The 23014-nt window shown below is 34.1% G+C and overlaps 1 protein-coding gene across 1 annotated transcript; it reads left to right on the top strand.

Annotated features, from left to right (window-relative positions):
* Positions 1-7155: 7155 nt before the first annotated feature.
* Positions 7156-22634, top strand: LOC126978895 (uncharacterized). The gene is made up of 6 exons (XM_050828015.1): positions 7156-7233; positions 11057-11127; positions 20456-20615; positions 20961-21040; positions 21486-21704; positions 22608-22634. The coding sequence occupies exons 2-6, from the start codon at positions 11059-11061 to the stop codon at positions 22632-22634; spliced, it is 555 nt and encodes a 184-aa protein (XP_050683972.1). The 5' UTR covers positions 7156-7233; positions 11057-11058.
* Positions 22635-23014: the final 380 nt, after the last annotated feature.

Raw genomic sequence — 23014 nt, 5'->3', positions numbered from 1 at the left:
GTTTTGACATAGATTGATAAATCTTAAGTTTTGTCACAAATTAAATTTCGCAACCATGATATCTGACATTTGACAAACAATATGTCGATCCATCATCTCTGTCGTTCGATAACTTAGACAAAGTGTGCATGCATCCTTCGATCTTTGTGAGTGACGATTACCGCTACGTGCGCGAGAACTTTCTTTACTTCGATTATCCTTTGTGATAGTGACATTTCAAGTTATGTGCTTTTTTACACGCTTTTTATTAGCTTCACCTATGATTGATTGTTCGTAACCAACTCATTTGGGCGCTAATTTGAGCAACTTTAAACGGCCAGATTTCGTTCAAACAATTATTTTTATTTCCAATTTTTTGTTTTGTATGGACATATTTTCTATGAGAGTATTTATTGACGCAAGGTTTGACAGTTATTCAGTAAACCAATTTCATTATTAAAGAATAAATAAATTAATAAAAGATGCATTGACCTGTTTCCTTTATAATTGTAATAAATTACAATGGCAATGGCCCAATCATATATTCGCCACGGATAAATTGATAAGAGGTGAGCGATAACTTTAAAATAAATAAGAGCTGTAATAAAAAAACGTTAGTATGATTCGTTAAAACTTTTTTAAAGACACTACCTTCATATTGGTGTTTGAATGATCTAATTTGATAAATAATTTTGGAAGTTATGGCTTTCCAACCAATAAAACTTTGGAAAAATAATTTTTAAATGTTTTTTTATTCAACTATATAAATTTAGGAACCAAACTTAATCACTAACAAAACTAATAATTGTACGTAAGTTAACTAACTTAATCTAATATAACTTCATGTTTTATAAGATATAATAAATAAAAAGCTTTTTTTAATTTTTTATTTTATCTAAATTATTGTGAACGACTGTTCTTTAAAAATAATAAAATCGTAAGGATGAAAAACTGTACATTTCTTTTTTTTTTAAAGAAAACTCGCTTCCGCAAACAACACGGAAGCCAAATAGGTATTTTTAAAGAATATATGTCTGTATATCTGGGCTAAATGAAAAACCTACTAAATAGATTTCTTATTTTGCATGAATAAATAATCAGAAATCGAAACTGCTTTATAGCATGTACGCGAACGACGTCGCGGGCAGCAGCTACACTCCGTAAATTTTGATTCCTTTGAGGATATCGAAATATACTTTTCTGCGGCAAACGTACCTATATTTGAACGTATATCTTTTTTTAGTGGTATCTTTTTTACGTTTACGTACTAGTTTGAGTTAATTTCAACTGAATACCTCCAAGCTTTCTCGAGATAAAGGGTCTTGACAGACCGACTCGACTTTTCGAATTAATTGATTAAGTTAAAACGTGGGTAGTTAAATGACCTAAGTACTTAAACCTCAAAAAAGCTATTGACTACAATAGGTCCATCCAACTACGATGTGTCAATTTTTGGATTAATAAAAAAATACTTATCACGCTTTTTAAATGGATGAGAACTAACTTCATACCTTTTACTGTCCTATGACTCTTTTCCACTCAAGGAAAAAAAGGAAGTAAAACAAGTAATATATATCAATATACATAAAATGACAGAGGTTTTTATTTGTGCGCGTATCATGGAAAAACTATTGGATATATTTCAATAATTAAGTCTTCTAAGTTTTAGACCTTACACACTTGACTCTTATGTAGAAAAAATATATTGTGATATCTTATAAAGATTTTAATAAGTACTACGTGCTGAGTCATGTGTGTACGCGGACGATGTCGCGGGTATCAGCTAATTCTGTAATAATTACTTTTTAAACTTTGTAATATTTTGACATATTGTATGCGTAGCTAAATAATTTTTCTACTACTTTCTTGTTTGTACAAAACTAAACCTTGTCTTAATTATAAGTCCAAGCCCTTAGGAGCTAAGGAGTATTATCCAACTCTCTTCTAGTATTTTACAGTTTACTTTGATATTATAAGAAAAGCGTCATAATATTATATTAATATAGATACAACATTTTAATTCCAATAAGGCTTAATAATTAATAACGCTATTTATATAAATAATAATAAAATAAAACTTAAATAATCTGACAAAATTAATTAATTACAAATAGAAAATATCATTAAGATCGCTATCGGCAGGTAAGGTGCCCATAAAGCTGGCAACGTGCCCTCTTTGTATAGCCAAACTTATCCTTTGACAGAGGGACGTACCAGATCTTGGGTCACCTGTTAAATCGGTTGGACGCTTGGATAGCTCTTTTACGAGTTTTTGTGCCGATGAACTCCAAGGACCCATCGTGTCCACCCCAAAGGGAACAAATATGTATCCACCACCGAGTGATGCATATTTCCTCCGCTTTAGGTTTTCGGCAGCTTCCGCCGCTGCATCTCCCGCTCTCGATGAATGTTCAATATGAGAGGGGTCGCGTCCACACAAGTCGCATCCCACACCAGTGGCTTTCCACGACTCCAAGGAATCAACGTCATGCCATCAGGCCTCTTACCATCATCACGTGAAATTCCATTCGGCTCTAGGATAGCCGGCACGTTGACGGTGGTAAAGGCCCAACGCAAGACGTCGTTTAAGGCGGCATGGCGTGAGAGACGGCCCGCACTGCGGCGGCAAGAAAAGCCATGGTGACCAAGATTGCTACATTGCCTACGCAGCGGCACATATGGGGAACTGTTCTAGGGATACCCAGGCGTAAACCAACTACGATTGAGAAGCTGAAATTATTAAGAAGTGTCCCTATGTTACTCGAAGGAGTGGCCTGAAGCCAGTAACCTGAATCTCGTTCCCTAACAGCAATAAAACGAGCCTGATCCGAAATATTGTGATTTGATAATCCTTTTGTGAATGATTTTGCTTTGTGGCTCATTCCAAAGCTTTTGTGATCGCATGTTTAAAGGGAAATTTTCACTTGGACAGGTGAATTTCTAGCAGTTTCCGCATACACCAGTGGCAGAGACCCTAATGACGGGGAGATAATTTTATCATATAAAGTGCTGACATTGTGAACAGAAGATAAGAATGCTGGTAAGGATATACTAGATATATTTCTGATGCCAATTCCACCAAAACGAATGGGCAGAGAAGCCGGGCACCAAGAAATATCAGACAAAGAACAATTTAATATTTTTGATAGTAAATTTCGTAGAGAATCGTCCAAACTTGACAAAAGTATCTCATGATTCCAAAGAGGGCAACATCGGAGAATATAGGTTAGCTTGGGGACAAAAAGACATAACCGAATTATATGATAGGCCATGTGGGACATGGCCTATCATATAATTCGGTTGTATGTTAATGTATGCATAGTAAGCGGTCTGAATATTGTTCAAATTTTGAATTTTGTTCATTAATATATGTTGAGAAAGACTCTTCCGAAATTGGTGCACCTAAAAGGCGAAGAGATTGCTTTTCTATAATTTTTAAAGGGGCAATAATGTTAAATTGTTTAATTATCGCATCTCTCCTATCAAAAGGTACCAAATCTGAGATAAAAAGTTCACATTTTGAAAAATTTAGCTCTAAACCAATTTCATAAAACTTTATTATTAAAAAAACTGAGATCTTTTAGAACTGTATTTGTTTCACCTCCTAAAGTGCCGTCATCTAAGTACCACATATTTAATTTAGAGTTTAGTAAATTAATTATTTGGTGTATAGCGAGACTGAATATTGCCGGTCCGAGTGGATCACCCTGTTGACAACCAGTAGAAGACTGGATAACATTGTCCCTACAAAATAAATTTGACTCCGAACCATAACATTGCCAAATATATCTGGAATCGAATTTTGAGTTTCTGTTAAAATGCTCGATCTACTTACAGAATAGAAGGCATTTTTTACGTCCACTTTCAAGACCAGCTCACCGCCATCATTTTTCAAAAAGGAACGGAGCGCGTGTACTGCAGCTTCGCAGACGACTTTCGAACCAAGTCCTAGCTGCAGTAGCTGAAACTTTTTAGCAAGTTTAGTCATAATAGATTAACAACAAACTTTGGAAGCTAGTCGTCTATAGGTGCAAACTACAGCAATCGGCCTAATGCCACCATCTTTCTTTTTAAAAGCATATAGGTTGGCACCATATAGAATGGAAGCAAAATTTTGGGGTACTTTGCCTGCCAGCATGACATTTATTAAAGCGGTGATATCTGACAGAAGGGTTCGGCCGGTGTCGGAGGTAGAACCGAAGACGAGATCTTTAATATGTTGCGGTGTAAGGCCATCCAGGCCTCCAGTCGAACCATTCTTGAAAGATATCACCGCTGTCTTAACGTCTTTAATTGTGACCTGCAAAGGTAACTGAGGTGAAGCAGGTTGGAAGAGAGGAGGTGCTGCTGATAAAGGATGTTTCTCTTTTAGGGCGTTCAGTGTTTCTTGCTAATCAGGAGCAATGACGTCGTTTGAGAATAATAATTGTGCTGCACTGGTTGTCTATAATTTTTCTTATAAAAAGTATGTGGGGAAGTAAAATTTATGTTTTGTGGGCCCGTGGTTGTACAATTATTTTTAAGTGTGGATGTTAATGATTTATTTTTGGAATTGGCATGTAGAACCTGAAAGGGAAAGTATAGCAGCTGCTCCCAAGCACATTCTGAGTTTTCATTGATGGCTTTTTTAATTTTAATTGATAGATTCTGTGCTACAACTATCCTCGCACTACGAGGAATACGCTTAACTTTTGGAGTATTTAATTTTGATTGTGAAATATTTTGCCAAAATGGTTGTTGTTGCGATTGAGACAGAGAATGTGTTTGAAAAATTAATTGACTAGTTGAAGTTAAGCTGGGAATAGGGGGACTGGTCGCATTGGGAGAGTGCCTTATGTGCCTAACCAATGTGAATATTCAAACCCCGTTGACCTTTATAATGATGAGCTGGAGAACAATGTGGGCATACTAACAGAGTTGTATTATTTTCATCAGTCGTTCGAATAACATGGGACGGCCTGCCGACTGCAACATAATATTTTGCAACGTAAGAAAAAACACAAAATACTTATACACAAAATAACTAACAAAATCAATAATATAAATGTACACATAAAACACTTTTTAGTAATGTCACTATAACAGACAGGCGTCAGGGCCGGCGGACACAGAGCGCCATCGCACCATCACCCGCGACTGGGCGCCATGGAGACGTTGATAGCTAGGGTGGCTGTGTCCCTAGAAATTATATTTTCAAGACTTTGAACCACACAATAATAGATAATACACTTGTCCATAAAATCGATAATAATATTTTTGCTTGTCAAAATGCAATCCACGAACTCAAGACCGAGACTAAAGCACTTGTATATTTTTTGTTTCTAATATCAAACAGGTCTTCTTTTGCTTTGTCAAATTATTGGCACAGAATTTAGATGAAGTTAACCATTTTATAGTAATAAATATAATTTTACCAAAATATTAATTAGAACACAAGATAGGCTTCACAAATTAATAATCAATATAAGTGAATTCATAACATTAATTATTGTTACTCTCTTGCGATCTCTATGATTTTTGTTTGTTATATAAGGAATCTGAATATGTTTGTTGATAATAATAATTAATGTGTACCAAGTATTTAAGGTTTCATGAATTGCAATGAATTCTCCTCCTGAATGTGTGAACATGCTCAAACTAAGGTTCACCTCTAAAATGCATTAAACGCGCGGTGGTTTCGAATCGGTAGAAGTTGTCTGGCATAGTTTGCAAATTGCTAACAGTGAAGTAAACAAGAATTCATTCAACACCTATACGAGTTTATGTATTCCCAGTATTCATAGTTACATAATATCTACGATTCTTATAAACCACTAAATACTAACTAATTATACAAATGTGCCGAGAGAGTGCTTGTTAATAATGATTGTATGATATATGGCAGAAAACATCCTGTAGCGACAAAAAGCTGAATTCCATTTCTGCACTTTATGCTAACAGAAGTGTGCCATCTCCGCTTTCCATGATACAAAGAAAGGATCAATATACCGAGACTGTGTCAATGAAATCGAAAGTGCGCCGTCCGATCCCAGCGCATGTATTTTGTAATACCATTCAGTTCACTCGCGTTACTACGGTTTATTTTGGAAATATATAAAAATATATATTTATGCCTATCCTATCCGTTTGAAGGATAGGCAGTATCTACCTTATCAAGGTCCTCGTAGATAAATTCTATTTACAAGTTTTCTTAGTCTAGATACTTTTGCCATAAATTGTTGCCAAACTGCTGAATCAACATCTATTTAACTATATAATGGGCTGGACCTCTATGTTATTCGGACTATATCGAAGTTTCCGTTATATTTATTTTAATTAAAATATTCTGTTATTCAAAATATCGCAGCAACATTAATTTAACAACAAAACTAAACGTCCAATAATTGTTAGCTTTTACTTTGGCCTTTTACCGAAAAAAGAAAAAAACTAAATTTAAAACAGAACTTATCGTTGTTTGGAAAAAGGTACAACAGGTTATGTAGATGTGAATTAATATTACATTGTTTAACATGGTGAAGAAGTTGAAGATTTCTAACGAGAGTGTATATTGCACGCACGAGACGAAGTCGAAGGCCTCAATACAATGTAATGGATTAGCTTTCCCCCGAGAGATACATAAAACTACACCTACAGGAAAATATAACCAACCAGCCGTATGCCATGGTTTATATTTATTGTTATAATATATGTATTGTGGATGGTTCTTTATAAGATATGGCCACTTACGGTATTACTTTTGAAGCGCTCAAAACAATCAAACAATCCTCACTTGTTATATATCATACTGATATATACATATAATTTATGTAACAACAATCAACTAAAATATACGTCAATCGCCCACCATTGTAATTAAAATATCTTCTTCGTAACCTGATCTCATACATTTAATTATTTCCGGTTTCTTTGAATAAGAATAATAATCATATTTTGACAATATTAAAACTTAAGTTTATGTTAACGAACTGATTTAAATTAAGTAATTCTGAATTCTACCTTCGTATGACACGCCACAAATTACGATATTATCCCCACCATCTGGATGTGTGGCGGTCCTCCACAGTGCGGTTCAAGGAGCTTTCCACGTACTACAAAGCTGTGGAATGAGCTTCATTGTGCGGTGTTTCCGGGACGATACAACATGGGTACCTTCAAAAAAAGGGCGTACACCTTTAACGGCTGGCAACGTTACTGTGACTCCTCTGGTGGGCGAGAAGCAAGAGAATGTGGACGGCGGTGACCACTTAACACCAGGTACGCTCTTTTATCCTCTTTTTACATAAAAAATCGACATTATCTACCAAATTTACTCGTGGGTTAAACAGCTATTAAGAAACGTTAAATGGTTTCCGTAATAAAGTAATTAATATAAAATTGTAACAGGAACAGTAACTTACTGAGTTCTTAGTTTATTTTTTACGTTCAGCTTTGTAACTATCTATACAAACTACTAAAACAACACGTCATATTGTTATACGTTTCAAGAACTCGGGGTCTTCATAATAATATTATGTACACAAAATGTACACGAGGGCTCTATGAGTGTGTTGTTAGTGACTCCAGTAATATATTATGTATATATAGGAAAACAATACTTGGGATTAATGAAACCTAACAATTTCCTTAAGTTTGCATTAAGTATGTCATTAGTCATCACTAACTCGAATTCGATCCTTTCACGAGTCATTTCTAGTCCTCATAGTTTCGATTTTGGCCGTCCATCGTTCACTATTAATATTCGTACCACATATTAGAATACTATAAAAAAATTCAAAAAAGGAGTCAAATCGTTTACATCAGTATTGTGGTTTGAAGTTTAACAGTTCATCACGTAAGGATAAATTATACTAATCTTCTAGGGCTCGACTCACGTGACATGCCAATGGTTAAACGTCATGTATGCGGTACGGCGATTTTCTGGAACACCACCGTACCGTTGCGTGTGTAAACACGGACTCCCAACAGCTTTACTTCAAAACTTGTATTTATACTTAGCTTCTCGTGAAAATTTTACTTTTAGAGCTTGTTAGTTATTGCGCCATCTAGTATAAATCCACACAATTACATTATTGTCACACATTGAAAACATTGATTGTTGTATTGATCATTTATTTACACACACCACTGTATAGAGGGTCGCCGTGCGGACGTGGGTACATAATGAGGCAAACATACGACATACAGTATACTACGGTAGACGATCAAAGCGTTCTGCATCTCTCTCAACATTTCATATTGTACCTCTCTCTATGCTCTAGGTCTAGGCACATATTTTTTATGGTAGAGATTTGACATAGTAAAATGTCACTTGTAGATACAAAGTTCAAGTGGGCGGTGACAATTTATTACACAAAACAGTATTTTCGTAAGTTTAATAGTACAAAAAATACTTCTTTCAAAGTTCATCCAATTTATAATTTGTTAAAATTATTAAAACATTCGAATAACACAAAAATATTATTATTTAATATTATTATTATAAAATCTATACTTGTGAGGTATTCCTTATTATAAAACTTAATTTTTTCGTTATTTTGAGTCGTTGCAGGTCTTATACGTTGTCTGTATGCCACATTTTTGAAGTGTTGTAGTGATTAAAAAAAATATCGTAAATTCAAATTAAAGACATGGTCGGACTTTAACAAAAATTGCTGTCATTTATAGAGAATTGTTGTCGGTTTTTCTTATTTTGTTGATATTTTTAAGACTTGATACCATTACTTAGCGGTCTCTTACTGGTTTAGCGCCAATAACTTATTGTTAAATAATCATAAAACCAAATATATTAAATTCACCGCGCCAAATGTCAAAAATGTAGATGCGAATATTTGATTAAATGGAGAGGTGGTAAAACCAGTGGAATCTGCTATATTTCTTGGCATTACTCTTGATTCCAAATTGCAGTGGGGCCCCCCTATTGAGGGATTGGCGAATAGGCTTAGTTCTGCAGCATATGCGGTTAAGAAAATTAGACGGTTAACTGACTTAGTATACTTTAGTTATTTTCATAGTATTATGTTCTATGGTATATTGTTATGGGGCAGTGAAGCAGATATTAATACTATCTTTGTGCTGCAGAAGAGGGCTAGTCGCGCGATTTATAACCTAGGTTCAAAAGAATCATTAAGAGAAAAATTTAAAGAAATAAACATTTTGACTGTTGCTTCTCAATACATTTTTGATAATGTTTTGTATGTTCATAAGCACATTGAGGAATTTTCTAGAAACTGTGACATTCATAATGTTAACACGAGGAACAAACATAAACTTGTTATGCCTACTACTCGGTTGGGTCGAGTTAGTAAGTCTTTTGTTAGGCGATGTATATGCTTGTACAATATGATCCCAGAAAATGTACAAAACAAATGTGTTACGAAATTTAAAAGAATTGTTAAATAACGTTTGTGTGGAAAAGGTTATTATAGCATAAACGATTTTCTTAATGACACCACGGACTGGGAATAAAGCGAACACCCTCAGGCTCTTTAATCATAAATGTTTATTGTACGATATTACATTGCCCGCTGAGTTTCATGCGCCCATTCTTCTCAGGTCTGAGGCAGTCTCTTTTGAATGGGTGGTAGATTTTGACGTTCAATAAGTGATTTTCGATCCTATTTTAAATAAAAATATTTGAATTTGAATTTGAATTTGAATCTAAAATATTTTAAAGAACGATAACAGCATGCAAAATTATACCGCTACTTGAGGAAAGGTGTAGTCAATTTTATGTGTCGTAGAGACTAAGTCTAAGTCGTTCGACTGTCCAGAGGACTTGACAACGATTTTAAGAGACTGGTTCCGTCAGTACAAGGCTGGCATCCGGAAGAAAACCATACACAATATCTCGAGATGACCGCTTCCTGGTGAACCAGGCATTGAGAAATCGCAAATCTTCTTATTTACATCGCAAAAAGACTCTATTGGAAATGAGACATGTGTGTGTATGATTAGAATTATGAAATAAATTAAAATAAAATCTAAAGATGCCAGTGAAACAGGCTATTTTTTATAGGTGCCCATTTTTATTGCAAATTAGTGTACTAATCAGTAGTTAAGCGACATGAGATACTTGAATGGTCTGGACGTGTCACTGTCAATGTCAATAGCACAGTCTCGGTTTATTGATCCATTGATTAAAGAGACGCAATGTGACTTACTTTTGTAAGAATAATGTTTTCTTATAAATGGAGAAACAAAGGTGGTGCTTTGCGTAATCTTATTGCGATTAGGGCATAAGGTAGGACGACGATCGTTTTAGGGTAAATGTACAAATTAAATAAAAACAAACAAGCAGTCATCGAATTTATTGTACACGAATGATTTTTGGTGTTTTATATTGTTTAATATGGACTTTTTAAATTGCTTTAAATAAAACTAGTTTTGAATACTTCTATACAATTTGAAAGACATTTGCGAGTATGTTTGCGCATAAAAACCCACAGACGTTCAAATTTTGCGAGACGTCGTTATATTGACAACAATAATTGGTATTTTAAGAAATGCAAAGCCTGCGTAGCGGCTATCGCTTTTGACGGTCTGTTCAGACTAAAGATCAAGGCTAACTTTATTTATAAATTGACCGTAGCAGGAGACTGTCGGCAATTCTGTAACGCATTTTGCCATTGTTTGGAGATATTTAAAACATACGGTGAGTAATCTATGTCTTTTCTTCTACTACACTAACTTTACTATTTTCAATGTCAACAAGAATAAAAGTGTGTTAATGCGTAAATCCTCTATAAACTTTCGTCAAAATTGAGACGCGTAAACATTACTAACAAGTTAAATATATTTATTGAATTGATTGAGTTTGATTTAAATATTTCCCGTCCTTTTTTTTATAATTATTATATTTGTATTATTGAGGAAATATAAATGCAACAAAAAAATGGTTATATTTTGAAGAAAATATATGTTTATTTGTTATTACATGTAGGATACATATTATTTCTTGTATAATTTTGCGTAGATTCAGTACACAATATTAATAAGAACCGTAATACTTAACAAATACTAATACTATAAGTGCCAGTGTCTTAAGTAATAGTATTTAAAAATTAAAACTTCGTTTTAGACATGGAACCAACTCATAGTTTGAAGAGAAGTCCTCAAGGAGAAGAGGAGAGAGAAAGTCCTTGGTTTTCTGTGAGTATATTATCTTGTTACTATGTATGTTATTATATTGGAGGTTTGCTCCTATAAGATACCTATAAACGTAAATTTTCTCATTACTACGGATAATTAATAATAACATTGTTTGTATTACTTATAGGTTAAATAATGTGTATGTTTGTAAGCTGTCCTATTACACAGTACTACTTCTGTCTGTAAAGAAACAGAAAAAACAGATGCCAGAGACATGTTTTTACGATTGCAGTTGTGTTTTATGTTTCGTTAATTTAAATGCGAAGAATGGTTAGACGATGTACTGCGCAGGAATACATTTATAAGTTGTTTACATTCTTGTCCAAACGTGTTACTTGAGTATTTGGTTTAAATTATAGTTTGTTTTATTTTATTTGCTTAGTTAAGCCTACGATAAGATATGCGTGTTGCGATATGTTTACTTGGATAATATTATTGTTATTGGAGATATATCTGCAAGGAATGGGGGTGGGGCTTAGCGAGTGAAGTCACTTGACGAGATAAACAATACCATACATGTACTCTATAATGATACAATAAAAATATCATTCTTAATAGCATTTTGTAGTATCAAGGTCGGATGCGGTCAGACTCGTTTGCCAAAAACCTTTTCAGGAAAAGTTGTATGGCAAATGTAACTAGATTATTTATAACCTATATCTCAGGCTACTTACTATCCGCAACTCGCTGACTACACCAGCAAAATAGGCACCTGGGGACTCCCATGACCTTGGGGAGAGTCCTGGGTGATCCCAGGTGTTTGGCCCAGTGTCTGGCCACACTTCTACACTTTAGAATATTGTGTAAGGCCGTCTCTTCTGCCTCCATATCGGCTCTACACAGTAAACTGTGGGTGACACCAATATCAAACAGATCCCTGCTAAAAGAGCCATGACAAGTTATTATATGAGTTATTTTACGTAACCTTCGTTGAGGGAGTTTTATCAGTTTGCGGGGGAACTTCAAGTCTATTTGAGGTAGAGCTCGTTTGATTGTCTGCTCCCACCCAGTGTTTATAATGTAGTGAATGTTATTATTGATACATACGATTTAAGTCGTTTTGCTGGCGTTTAGCTTTTTAATTTTGGTTCAATTATAATAGTGCTTGCGTTAATTAAATTTATTTTTTTCTTGATTTCCTTCGTATGCATTGGGTGAGTTGATTCATAGCTTAAAACTTCTATCAATATTATTATTATACCTTTAACGAGCAATTCTTACAAATATATTTGCTTTACATAATGCGAATGTCGAAAACGGCTCTAATGATTTTAATGGAATTTAGTATATGTTGTAGTGTGTTTATCACATTTATACACGTATGAGCACACTCATCTCTCCAACAATATATAAGTATTTGTATAGAAAGATATGTAAAAAATAGAGTAATAAAGGAGCTTATTATCGCTTCAATACCCGAACCTCCAACATCACATGGCGACCCTGCCATTGCTGGCGCTGCGCAGTTGGTATAAAAATAAAGTGTATTAAAATACATATTACTAAATGTATAATAATTAAATGTCTAAATATATAAAGTTTATATTAAATTCTCAACGATATACTTAATTTAAAACCAAAATTAAAAGTAATATAAATTACGAAGAGTTCAAAATAAAAAATGAATTAAAAGTGAGAAGTGTTTGTTGGCGCTTGCTGTGCTGGTGTTTAGGAAAGCTGATGGTGCCTATGATGTGGTGATGGTGCCTAGCAGGGTGCCGGAAGTTGCAGGGCTCTCTTTAATATTATTTTTTCTTTTTTTTATATATTTTTTTTCAGGAATATTAAATATCATTTTAAATGTTCCTTTGTATAATAAAGAAAGAACTAAGTTTCCAGTTATTCTTATGTGAATACTTATTAATTAATATATTAATGTAACACATATAAATATATTCTTACAATTTACATTCATTCACTTTATTTTGATTTATTCTTTTATTATTATATTGTTTGTAGTGATCTCTTATTGATCCAGTACTTAACATTAATGTTAAAAGTAATTTTTTTTTATTATTTTTCGTTATCTTCTAAATTAAGTTTAATATTAATATGGTTAAGCAAAATTACGTTTCGTATCGATAAGCTTTAAAAAATTTAAAATAGAGTCACATTCAGATTTTTTTTTCATCATAATAAAACAATGTAAATTTAAAATCCTACATCAGTGTTGAGTACAGATTACCTTGTTTTAATTGTTTTTTTTTCATATTCTTAACTTCAAAAATTTTGTTTTAAGTTTCCAAATTTATAACAATCTAATAAATTTTATGTATAACAATTTTCTTTTAATAACCTATAGAGTCGCCTTTAGAGAAGTGTTTTCACATAATTTAAAAATTATATTAAATGTATTGTTTTTATAAGTTATATACGGAACGCGAGAGGTAGAGTCCCGCATCGTTTATAATATTTTATTTTCAGTTTTATTTGTGTAAGTTATATTTTTTGTTTTGTTTGAAAACTTGTAGTAGAACAATAAACTTTTATATCAGTTTCGAGTGGCAAAATTGATATTGGCATGGAAAAGCAGAGCCAGCTCATTAGATAACTTACTCAATTTTTTAACAAAAGACGATTTACTTTATTTTTCCTTCACATATAAGTATACCTTTATTTTTAGAATACGGTACACTCTACCGTTCATAGTAGGTAATCATTGTTTACATGATATGATTGGGAATTACTTATTTCATATTTACTTTATCAGTACAGGTTTTTATTTATTTCGTAAATAGTATCTTTCTTGACTTATTTAATAATATATACGTAATCTTACTTAATATCGATAGGGATTTATTAATCCAGTTGTTTTAAATTATAATTAGCGGAAATATGAGTCGCGTCGTATAAACAAACCCACACGAGTTTTTTTAACAAGTTTTGATTTTGAGTAATTTAAAAGTTTCAAGAAGTCTGGAATTGTTATTTTAAATAATTAATTTCATTTTTTTTTGTCATTCAATTAAAATTACTTATAAATTAGTGTACATTTAAACAACTATTTGAATTATTTCAGTAATTATGTTGAAGTATTTTTAATGTTTATATTATTTTATTTTATATTCAGTAGCGGTCCGTAACTCATAAGTTCGGTTTACTTATAATAAATGTGATTTATTATAAGTAAACCAAAATTATTCGGCATCGAAGATTTTATAGTGGATTTTTATTGAAGACTACACTCACATAGGACCCTACCCTACATTGGTTACCCCTTCAAAAGAACACATTATATAATAAAAGTGAACACATTATTTAATAAAAGTTATTTGAAGAATATACACCTAACGTTGGAGCAATGCCATCAGCGGAAGTCTTCGATCACAGTGTTCTCAAGGATTCCAGATTTTTCGTCATGACGTTCCAGTCAAGTATCAGAAGTTATTCAGAAGAAGTCCAGTCATGAACGTCGGGGTAGCCACTCTCACTGCGGAAATGGAGAAAATAAACGCGTGTCTCTCAAATATCGAACGATCAGACTACAGCGACCCAGGTCATAGTTACGCAGTATTCGGGACTCTTCAAGGTCGCTGTCAAAGCTACGTCGTCCCGGTGCACCCGACTGGTTGTGCAGCTACCACTTCAGGTACCGACACCGTGCTCATAAGTGCATCCCGCCGTGCGCGAGGAAATGAAGCCCCAGTCCCAGTGCAGCAGCTACCCAGCCGGAAAACCAGCGCGGGAGGAACAGACAAAGGTGGAGGTCTGTACCATAACACCGTGCAGCCGTCTTATAGTAACAGATTTAAATTCTAGTTTAAGATTTTTAGTTGATACCGGTGGCAATGTTTTGAAACTATCTTACCAGTGTCCAAAAACCATTAATGAATAACCGCAATCAGATTTTAAGTTATAAACTGCTAGCGGTGCAGAAATTGCAACTTATTGCGTTAAATCTTTAGTTTTAAATCTTAATTTAAGAAGACCGTACCTTTGGGAATTTATTTTAACAGATGTTAAACAGCCCATTATATTAACGGATTTTTAACGCTTTATAAGCTAGAGATCAAATTTCTGCACAAAGAGAAAATTATTAAAACCGAGTCAGGGGGATTTAAGAAGGGAAATAGATGTTTTTTTAATTTATTCTTTCTCTGTCTGTTTGTACGGGCTAATCTCTGAAACTATTCCACTGATTTAATTGAAATTTTGCATGAAAATAACTCACATCCTCGGTCAACATCTTAGATACTTTTCATCCCGGAAATTTAAAGAGTTCCCTTAGGAAAGTTAAAAACCTAAAGCTACTTATATAGCGTAGTACACTACAACTTATGCACATAATTTAATAAAGTTTGGCATGTTGATACCTCCTTTTGCTGGTAAAATATTAAATACTTTTCATCCCGGAAAAATAAAGAGTTCCCGTGTGAATGTTAAAAAAGTAAAGTTACTTATAAAGCATAGTACACAACAACTTCAGTACATAATTTAATAAAATATGGCATGTTGATACCTTATATTGTCGGTCAACACTTTAAATACCTTTCATCCCAGAAAGTTAAAGAGTTCCCGTGGGATAGTTAATAAACTATAGTAACTTATATAGCTTAGAGCACAACAACTCATGCAACTAATTTAGAAAGATTTGGCATATTGATACCTTTTATTGTCAGTCAACACTTTAAATACCTATCATCCCAGAAAGTTAAAGAGTTCCCGTGGGATAGTTAATAAACTATAGTAACTTATATAGCTTAGTGCACAACTTATGCACATAATTAAAAAAAAAATGAAATTGCACCTTATTTTGCCAATCAACATCTTGGATACTTTTAATCCTGTAAAATTAAAGATTTCCCGCGGGAACGTTAAAAATGTATAGTTTCATATATAGCTTAGCACACATCAATTTAAGCACCTTATTTAGTAAAATATGACAAGTTGATACCTTAAATTGCCGGTAAAACAATGTGTATTACAAAATTTACAAATCCCATAACGACATTAGTGATGGGTTCTCGCGGGAAACTAAAACACTACAAAAACATTGTCCAGCATAGCGTCATTCATATCAAATCAATTGTGTGTGACGGACGTCATATCTACTTGAGGCAAAGAGTGAGAACGACAAGTCCTTTAGGTCAGACATACTAAAATAGGTACATCGATACATACTAATTATACAACTGAATCATATAACCCTGTGAAAATCTCAGCCCAACCTTCTGGCTAAAAAAAGTATCTGCTAATATTATAAAAACGAAAGTTTGTTAGAATGTATAGACGTCTGGATGTAGTTTGTTGCTCTTTCACGTGAAATCTACTTTATGTATTTTATTGAAACTTTACAATAATATAACTTACATGCCAGAATAACACTTGCATAACAGATATTTATAGTGGACATATTTTGTCTATACTACATTATTTGAACAAATATTTGAATAGTTATGACGATGACGATAAACAATCGAGTGCGCGATTTTGTTGTGCAGTCCGGTGGCAGGCGGTGGGACGGGCATGCGGGTGGAGTTATTAATTTTAAGCGCCTGCAGGTCCAATTAAATTGCTTTTTAAATGACTATCAAGAAATTGCAGGGTCAAACCTTAAAAGAAGCAGGTATACATTTGGGCATGCCATGTTTTTTCTACGGCCAACTCTACGTGACTTGTATTCACGCGTTTCTAAATCGCAAAATCTGCATGTTTATGCTGACTGAAATACATCGTTTAACATAATTTAGGAGGACATAGGGGTATATTGTAGTATCTACCTATAACTTTTGCATCGTATACATACATCCGTACTTATCTATCCTAACAAACTATAGTTGTTCGAACACTTACATCTGCCTGCGTCCCGAATAGCAGAATAATATAAATTCATTGAAAAATTTACGAAAAAATAAAATAATACTTTCTTTAATAACACTTTCTTTCATTTAAAATCATTATCACAATTTTCTAGAGGGTAATCTTTTTTTATGGAGATGGAGGACCAAAGAGGCTACGAGCCACCTGGTTATCTGTAAGTGATGCCGCCCACATTCTCTTGCAACATCAGAGGAATCACAAGAGCATTGCCGGCCTTTATCTCTGGTTTCCTGGTGGAAAGCCAAATTTTTGTGAGTGTCATACATATGCTATATATTAACCCAAAAAATGAAAAGACTTTTTCATAGTAGTTGTATTTGTGAAATGCGTCTGGGAAAAACCGTCGAACACTAAAAATAAATTATATGGCAAAACAACGTTTGCCGGGTCAGCTAGTTGGCGAATAAGAAAATACTTCAAAATACGACTTTAATAGAGCCTATCATTGTATTTGTGTTGCCCCTTGCAATATAGAAAAAACCTGCTATTATTACCCGTTTGGACTTTCCGAATTTCCCCGATTCACCTTTGGATCAAGAAACAAAGAACAAGCGACAATTACTTTTTATAAGTGAATTCACGGTCGCCATACAGCATATTAGCGGTAAAGATAATATTATTGTAGTCGATACCTTATCACGTGTAGATACAATTGTATACCCAACTGTACTCGACTTCGACAAACATAGATTTAGATTAGTATGACGCAACATGGGCATAGCGACAATAATGTTAAGTTTAAGAAAATATATTTACCCAATTGTAGAAAAGGAGTTTTTTGTTGAAGTTTCGAGCAATGTTATTAGGCCTTATTTAACCGAACATTTTAGGAAAATTGCTTTTAATAGTGTTCATAGTTTAAGACATCCAGGTTTACATAAGACCCGAAAGATGGTCTCAAAACAATTTTTTTGGCCTGGTATGAATGTTGATATAGGGAAATGGACTAAAGCATATTCAATGTAAAGGATTAAAAATTTCTCGTCACGTTGTTTCGGATATTGGGAAATTCCTCGAAGTTTCTCGATTCGAGCATATACACGTGGATTTAGTTGGTCGCTTGCCGACAACTCCACAGGGATATAGATATTTATTCACAATTATAGATAGACGTACACACTGGCCCGAGGAATTTCCCGTAAAAGAAATTACTGCAGATATATTGATAAGTATATTTATGAAGGTTGGATAGTTAGGTACTGTTGCCCTGTTCGTTTAACTAGTGATCAAGGACGTCAGTTCGAATAAAATTTATTTTAAAGTTAATGTCGTTTTTAGGTTTTTAAAAGAGCCGTACGACGCCTTACCACCCACAATGTAATGGTGCGGTGGAAAGGTGGCATAGATCATTAAAGGCAGCCCTAATGGCATGAATACTTGATAGTAATAGGTCGTCGATTGAAGAGTGGCCTACGGTTATGTTATGGTTAAGAGCAGCGATTCGGACTGACAGTGGTGTTAGTCCCCATAATTGGCCTTCGGTAAAACTTTACGTTTGCCTGGCGAATTCTATGATAGTTCTACGATAGTACGTCATGGACTATCGTTTAACCATCATGTTATTCGCCAGGCAAACAATGATCCTTATACGGCTTCGTCTTTCAATAACCTATCTATCCTTAGTTTACGCTTACTTACATTTCAATAGCCTATCGACAGATAGCATTGGACTATAACTAGTGATGTAACTATATTGTACATAACTATGGATAGATAGAGTAACCGACAAAGTTCAAACGATTGCGAAACAGAGGTGGCACTGGGCAGGGCACATAGTTCGACGGACAGATGGCCGTTGGGGCAGTAAAGTCCGCAAATGGCGACCACGAAAAGGAAGACGGCCGTCAGTTTAGTAAGTAATAACCATCAGACTATCTCTTAATATATAACGAGAGATAAAACTAATGCAAAAAATAGTCGTGTATTCGGTTTTACAACATTATAGTCACGTTTTTATTAGAGATGAGGTACATAGATCACTTAAGCCAACGTACGATGGTCCATATACAGTTTTGGAACAAGGTCTAAAAGTTTTAAAAATTCAACTTCTAGGTCGAGTCACACGCATTTCAATAGATAGGTTAAAACCAGCGTTTATGATAAATGATGATCCCCGGGTAGAAAATATATTGTTCCACATTCAGTCGAAGTCGGTTCAGCTTGCGCCACCAATAAGTGTAACAAGGAGCGGTCGTGTAATTCGACGACCCGTGCGATTCGCGCTGATTAATATTCAGACAGAATCAGCTATAATATACCATTGTTTTAAATTTATGCATGTTTATATTTTATTGTATTTCAATTAATTATATGTGTTATATTTAAGTTTTTGAGAATAATTTTAAAGGTTCAATATTTCATTTTATGTTTAACATAGAAAAATGAATGATCACTTAATAAACATTTTTATACAGTATTATTACCGAGTAGTAATTGTGTATAAATGTTACGACTAAAAATGTATTTTTAACATTTCGTTACTAACTTTGTTTTTTTGTATAAAGGGGGGGGGGGAGGGTATAGTGTAGGGACACACCTATGCAAATCTACTTATGGAAGCTATTTGTAAATGTATGCGTGTTCACACTGTGTGAATTATTATTATTTTATATATATATTCCCATCCATTATTATTTTATTTTATATTCCGTAGCGATCCGTAACTCATTTAGTTCGGTTCACTTATAATAAATGTGATTCATATTTTGTATGCAGCACCTTACAAACTAATTTGTTATGTATAATAGTACAGCCATTATAAAATAATGTATTTGATTGAAAAAAAAAAGGCAAAAAAAGAGCATTTATTTTCTCAAAATTGATTCCTCTAGAATTATTTTTGATGTCATTTCTAATATACTAGTTACTCCTACCGCTTCGGAATCAAATGGCACTCTGAGAGAGAAGAAGCGGTGCAAAAAACTCTCCCAGCAAAAAGCTCTCCTTTTTTTGCACTCTATTCAATAAAATATACAATATTGTACAGTCATTTCTATCGCTATAAAACAATCATAATCTAGTCCCAGGCTGTCCGATCACTTAGATATTCATCTGTGGAGTAGTAGGACTTACGACAGAGCCAATTTTTAATAAAACATTTAAATTTATTTATGGATAATGACTGAACAGTGGCTGGGACTTTATTATAAAAGTGTATACATTTATCTTAAAGCTATTATGTATCTTATGAAGCCTATTAGAATTAGTTACAAATTAGTAATAATGAAAATCACTATTAAGAGCAAAAAGGTGGTTTTTCTTTGAGACACTGTCTATAACCAAGCTGATATAAAGCACGAACAGGTCTCATTTGCAAATTACCGTTGAGTTTCTTGCATGTTCTTCTTACGAGCACTACTTTTACCCAACATAAGGTTCATTCACGATTCAAAAGCACTATGTTAAAACCTAATTTATAAAGTTTAATTAACTTTGATTGACTTTATTTTTTATATGTGGCAACACAAATTAGTTTTCACCATCAGCTGGTATACTTGGTTGTACACAGATATTGAAGTGTGCCAAGTGTCACGATTGGTACCCGACCTTGTGCCACAGGCCCACGATCGGTGACTGGCACTGCCCGTCCTGCCAGCGGAAGCTCAACGAGGTGGTCGAACACGGTGCATCCCAGCAGCCCATGGAGCAGACGTTCAACAGAGACTGGGGTCGCGTAATAAATAATAACTCTCTAACAACTCTCAACCATCCTAATTTTCAAAATACTTTTCCATTGTATTTTCCGGAACATCTCGGAAACGGCTGGATGTATGATACATAATTATTAATATTATGCAGTCTAAAAATAATTAAGTTTGCAAAGTGTTTAATTAAATTCTTTACTTTAACGTATAATTTAGCGTAATATACATAAACGAATGAAAAAAATATAATTATGTAATTGGGATTCAGATTCAGTATACAATATTAATAAAAATCGTAATGCTCAAATAGTAATACTATAAGAGCCAGTATTTAAATAATAGTATTTAAAAATTAAAATTTCGTTTTAGACATGGAACCAACTCCAAATCAAAGTTTGGAGAGAAGTCCTCAAGGAGAAGGAGAGCATGGAGCAAGTCCTTGGTTTTCTGTAAGTATATTGTCTTGTTTGTGTGTATGTTATGATCTTGTTTGTATGTTTGTTAATATAGTGGAGGTTTGCTCCTATAAGATACCTATAAACGTAACTATTGCTACAGATAATTCATAATAACATTGTTTATAGTACTTTTAGGTTAAATAATGTGTATGTTTGTAAGCTGTCGTATTACGCAGTACTATATCTGTCTCTTGTAAAGAAACAGAAAACAGATGCCAGAGACATATTTTTACGATTGCAGTTGTGTTTTGTGATTCGTCGAGTTATTTTACGGAGCCTTGGTCGAGGGAGTATTATCAGCTTACGAGGGTGCTTGAAGTCAAAAGTACTTAATTCAAAACTAAACAATAAAGTTTATTTAACTATGACTTAATTTTTTATGTGTGACTACACAAATTACTTTTTACCATTAGCTGGTATACTTGGTTGTACACAGATACGGGAGTGTGCCAAGTGTCACTTAGGGTACCCGAGCTTGTGCAAGAGTCGTGCGGCCACCGAGCTGTCAGTCGTTAGCTCGCACTGCCCGCCCTGCCGGTTTAGGCCCAACGAGATAGTCGCGCCCGATGCAACCCAGCAGCCCATGAATCAGACTCAAAGTTTGAAGAGAAGTCCTCAAGGACAAGGGGAGCATGGAGCTGGTCCTTGTTTTTCTGCAAGTATATTTTGTTATTTGTATGTGTATTATGTTGTTCACATGTATGTTATGCTCTTGTTTGGATGTATGTTAATATAGTGGAGGTTTGCTTCTATAAGATACCTTTAAACATAAATGTTCTCTTTACTACGACTAACAATTATATACTCGTACATGTACTCTGTAACGATAAAATAAAAACATCATTCTTAAAAGCACTTTATAGTATCAAGGTTAGACGCGATCAGACTCGTTTAGCAGAAACCTTTACAGGAAATGATGTATCATGAGCAAATGTTATTAGTTTATTACCTATGTCATGGGCTACTTACTATGCGCAACTCGCCGTCCACAGCAGAAAAATAGGAGATTTTGCGTCGTGGAGTCGGCATCTAAATCTGCCACCCCAAACCCTCAAGGTACTTTATTAAACCTCTGGTGTCACCCATTACCTTGAGGAGAGTCTTCTATGTATGTGGCCGTGTCTTCTGCCTCGGTGCAGGCTCTGCACAATGGACTGTCGGTGACACCTATATCAAACAGATCCTTGTTAAAAGGGTCATGACCAGTTGTTACATGAGTTATTTTACGTAACCGTGAGAGTTTTATCATCTTGCGAGGGTGCTTGAAGTCTATTCGAGGTAGATCTTGTTTGTTTGTTCCCGCCCAGTGTTTTATATAGAGTAAATGTTTTTATTGATACATACGATTTAAGTAGTTTTATGGCGTTAACCTTTTTAATTTTGGTTCAATTATAATAGTGCTTGCGTTATATATTATTTTTTTTCTTGATTTCCTTCGTATGCATTGGGTGAGTCGGTTAATAGCTTAAAACTTTTATCAATAATATTATTATAACTTTAAACGAGCAATTCTTACACACAATAATATTTGCTTATACATAATCTGAATTTCAAAAAGGGCTCCAATGATTTTAATGAAATTTAGTATAGGATTCAATTTTAAAAAATATAGTTTTATCTATAAGTCTATAAGATTATAATACCTCAGGTGGGAATAATAATCGGGCGATCCGGAAACCAGAAGACCCCGATTGGAATCCTGGTGTATCTGGGTCCTATAACATTCATATCCATTTTTTCCAAGTACCGTCCTGAGAAACTATTTATACGGTCTGACCCTGGAGATTATATCGTGGGGGCAAGAGAACCTAAAATAACATAAATGATTGGGAATGAAAGGACCGCCCCTAGGCTATTTTATAATAAATTTGCTCAGAAGGAAAAAATTACGCATTCTAACCAGGACACTAACGGGGCACTACAGATTAAATAAAGACCTCTCAATGCTACGCCTCAGAGATTTCA

The sequence above is a fragment of the Leptidea sinapis genome, chromosome Z (assembly GCF_905404315.1).
Source record: "Leptidea sinapis chromosome Z, ilLepSina1.1, whole genome shotgun sequence".
NCBI classification, from domain to species: Eukaryota; Metazoa; Arthropoda; class Insecta; order Lepidoptera; family Pieridae; genus Leptidea; species Leptidea sinapis.
The sequence above is the reverse complement of the archived record's forward strand: the minus strand, read 5'-3'. Positions and strand labels throughout refer to the sequence as shown.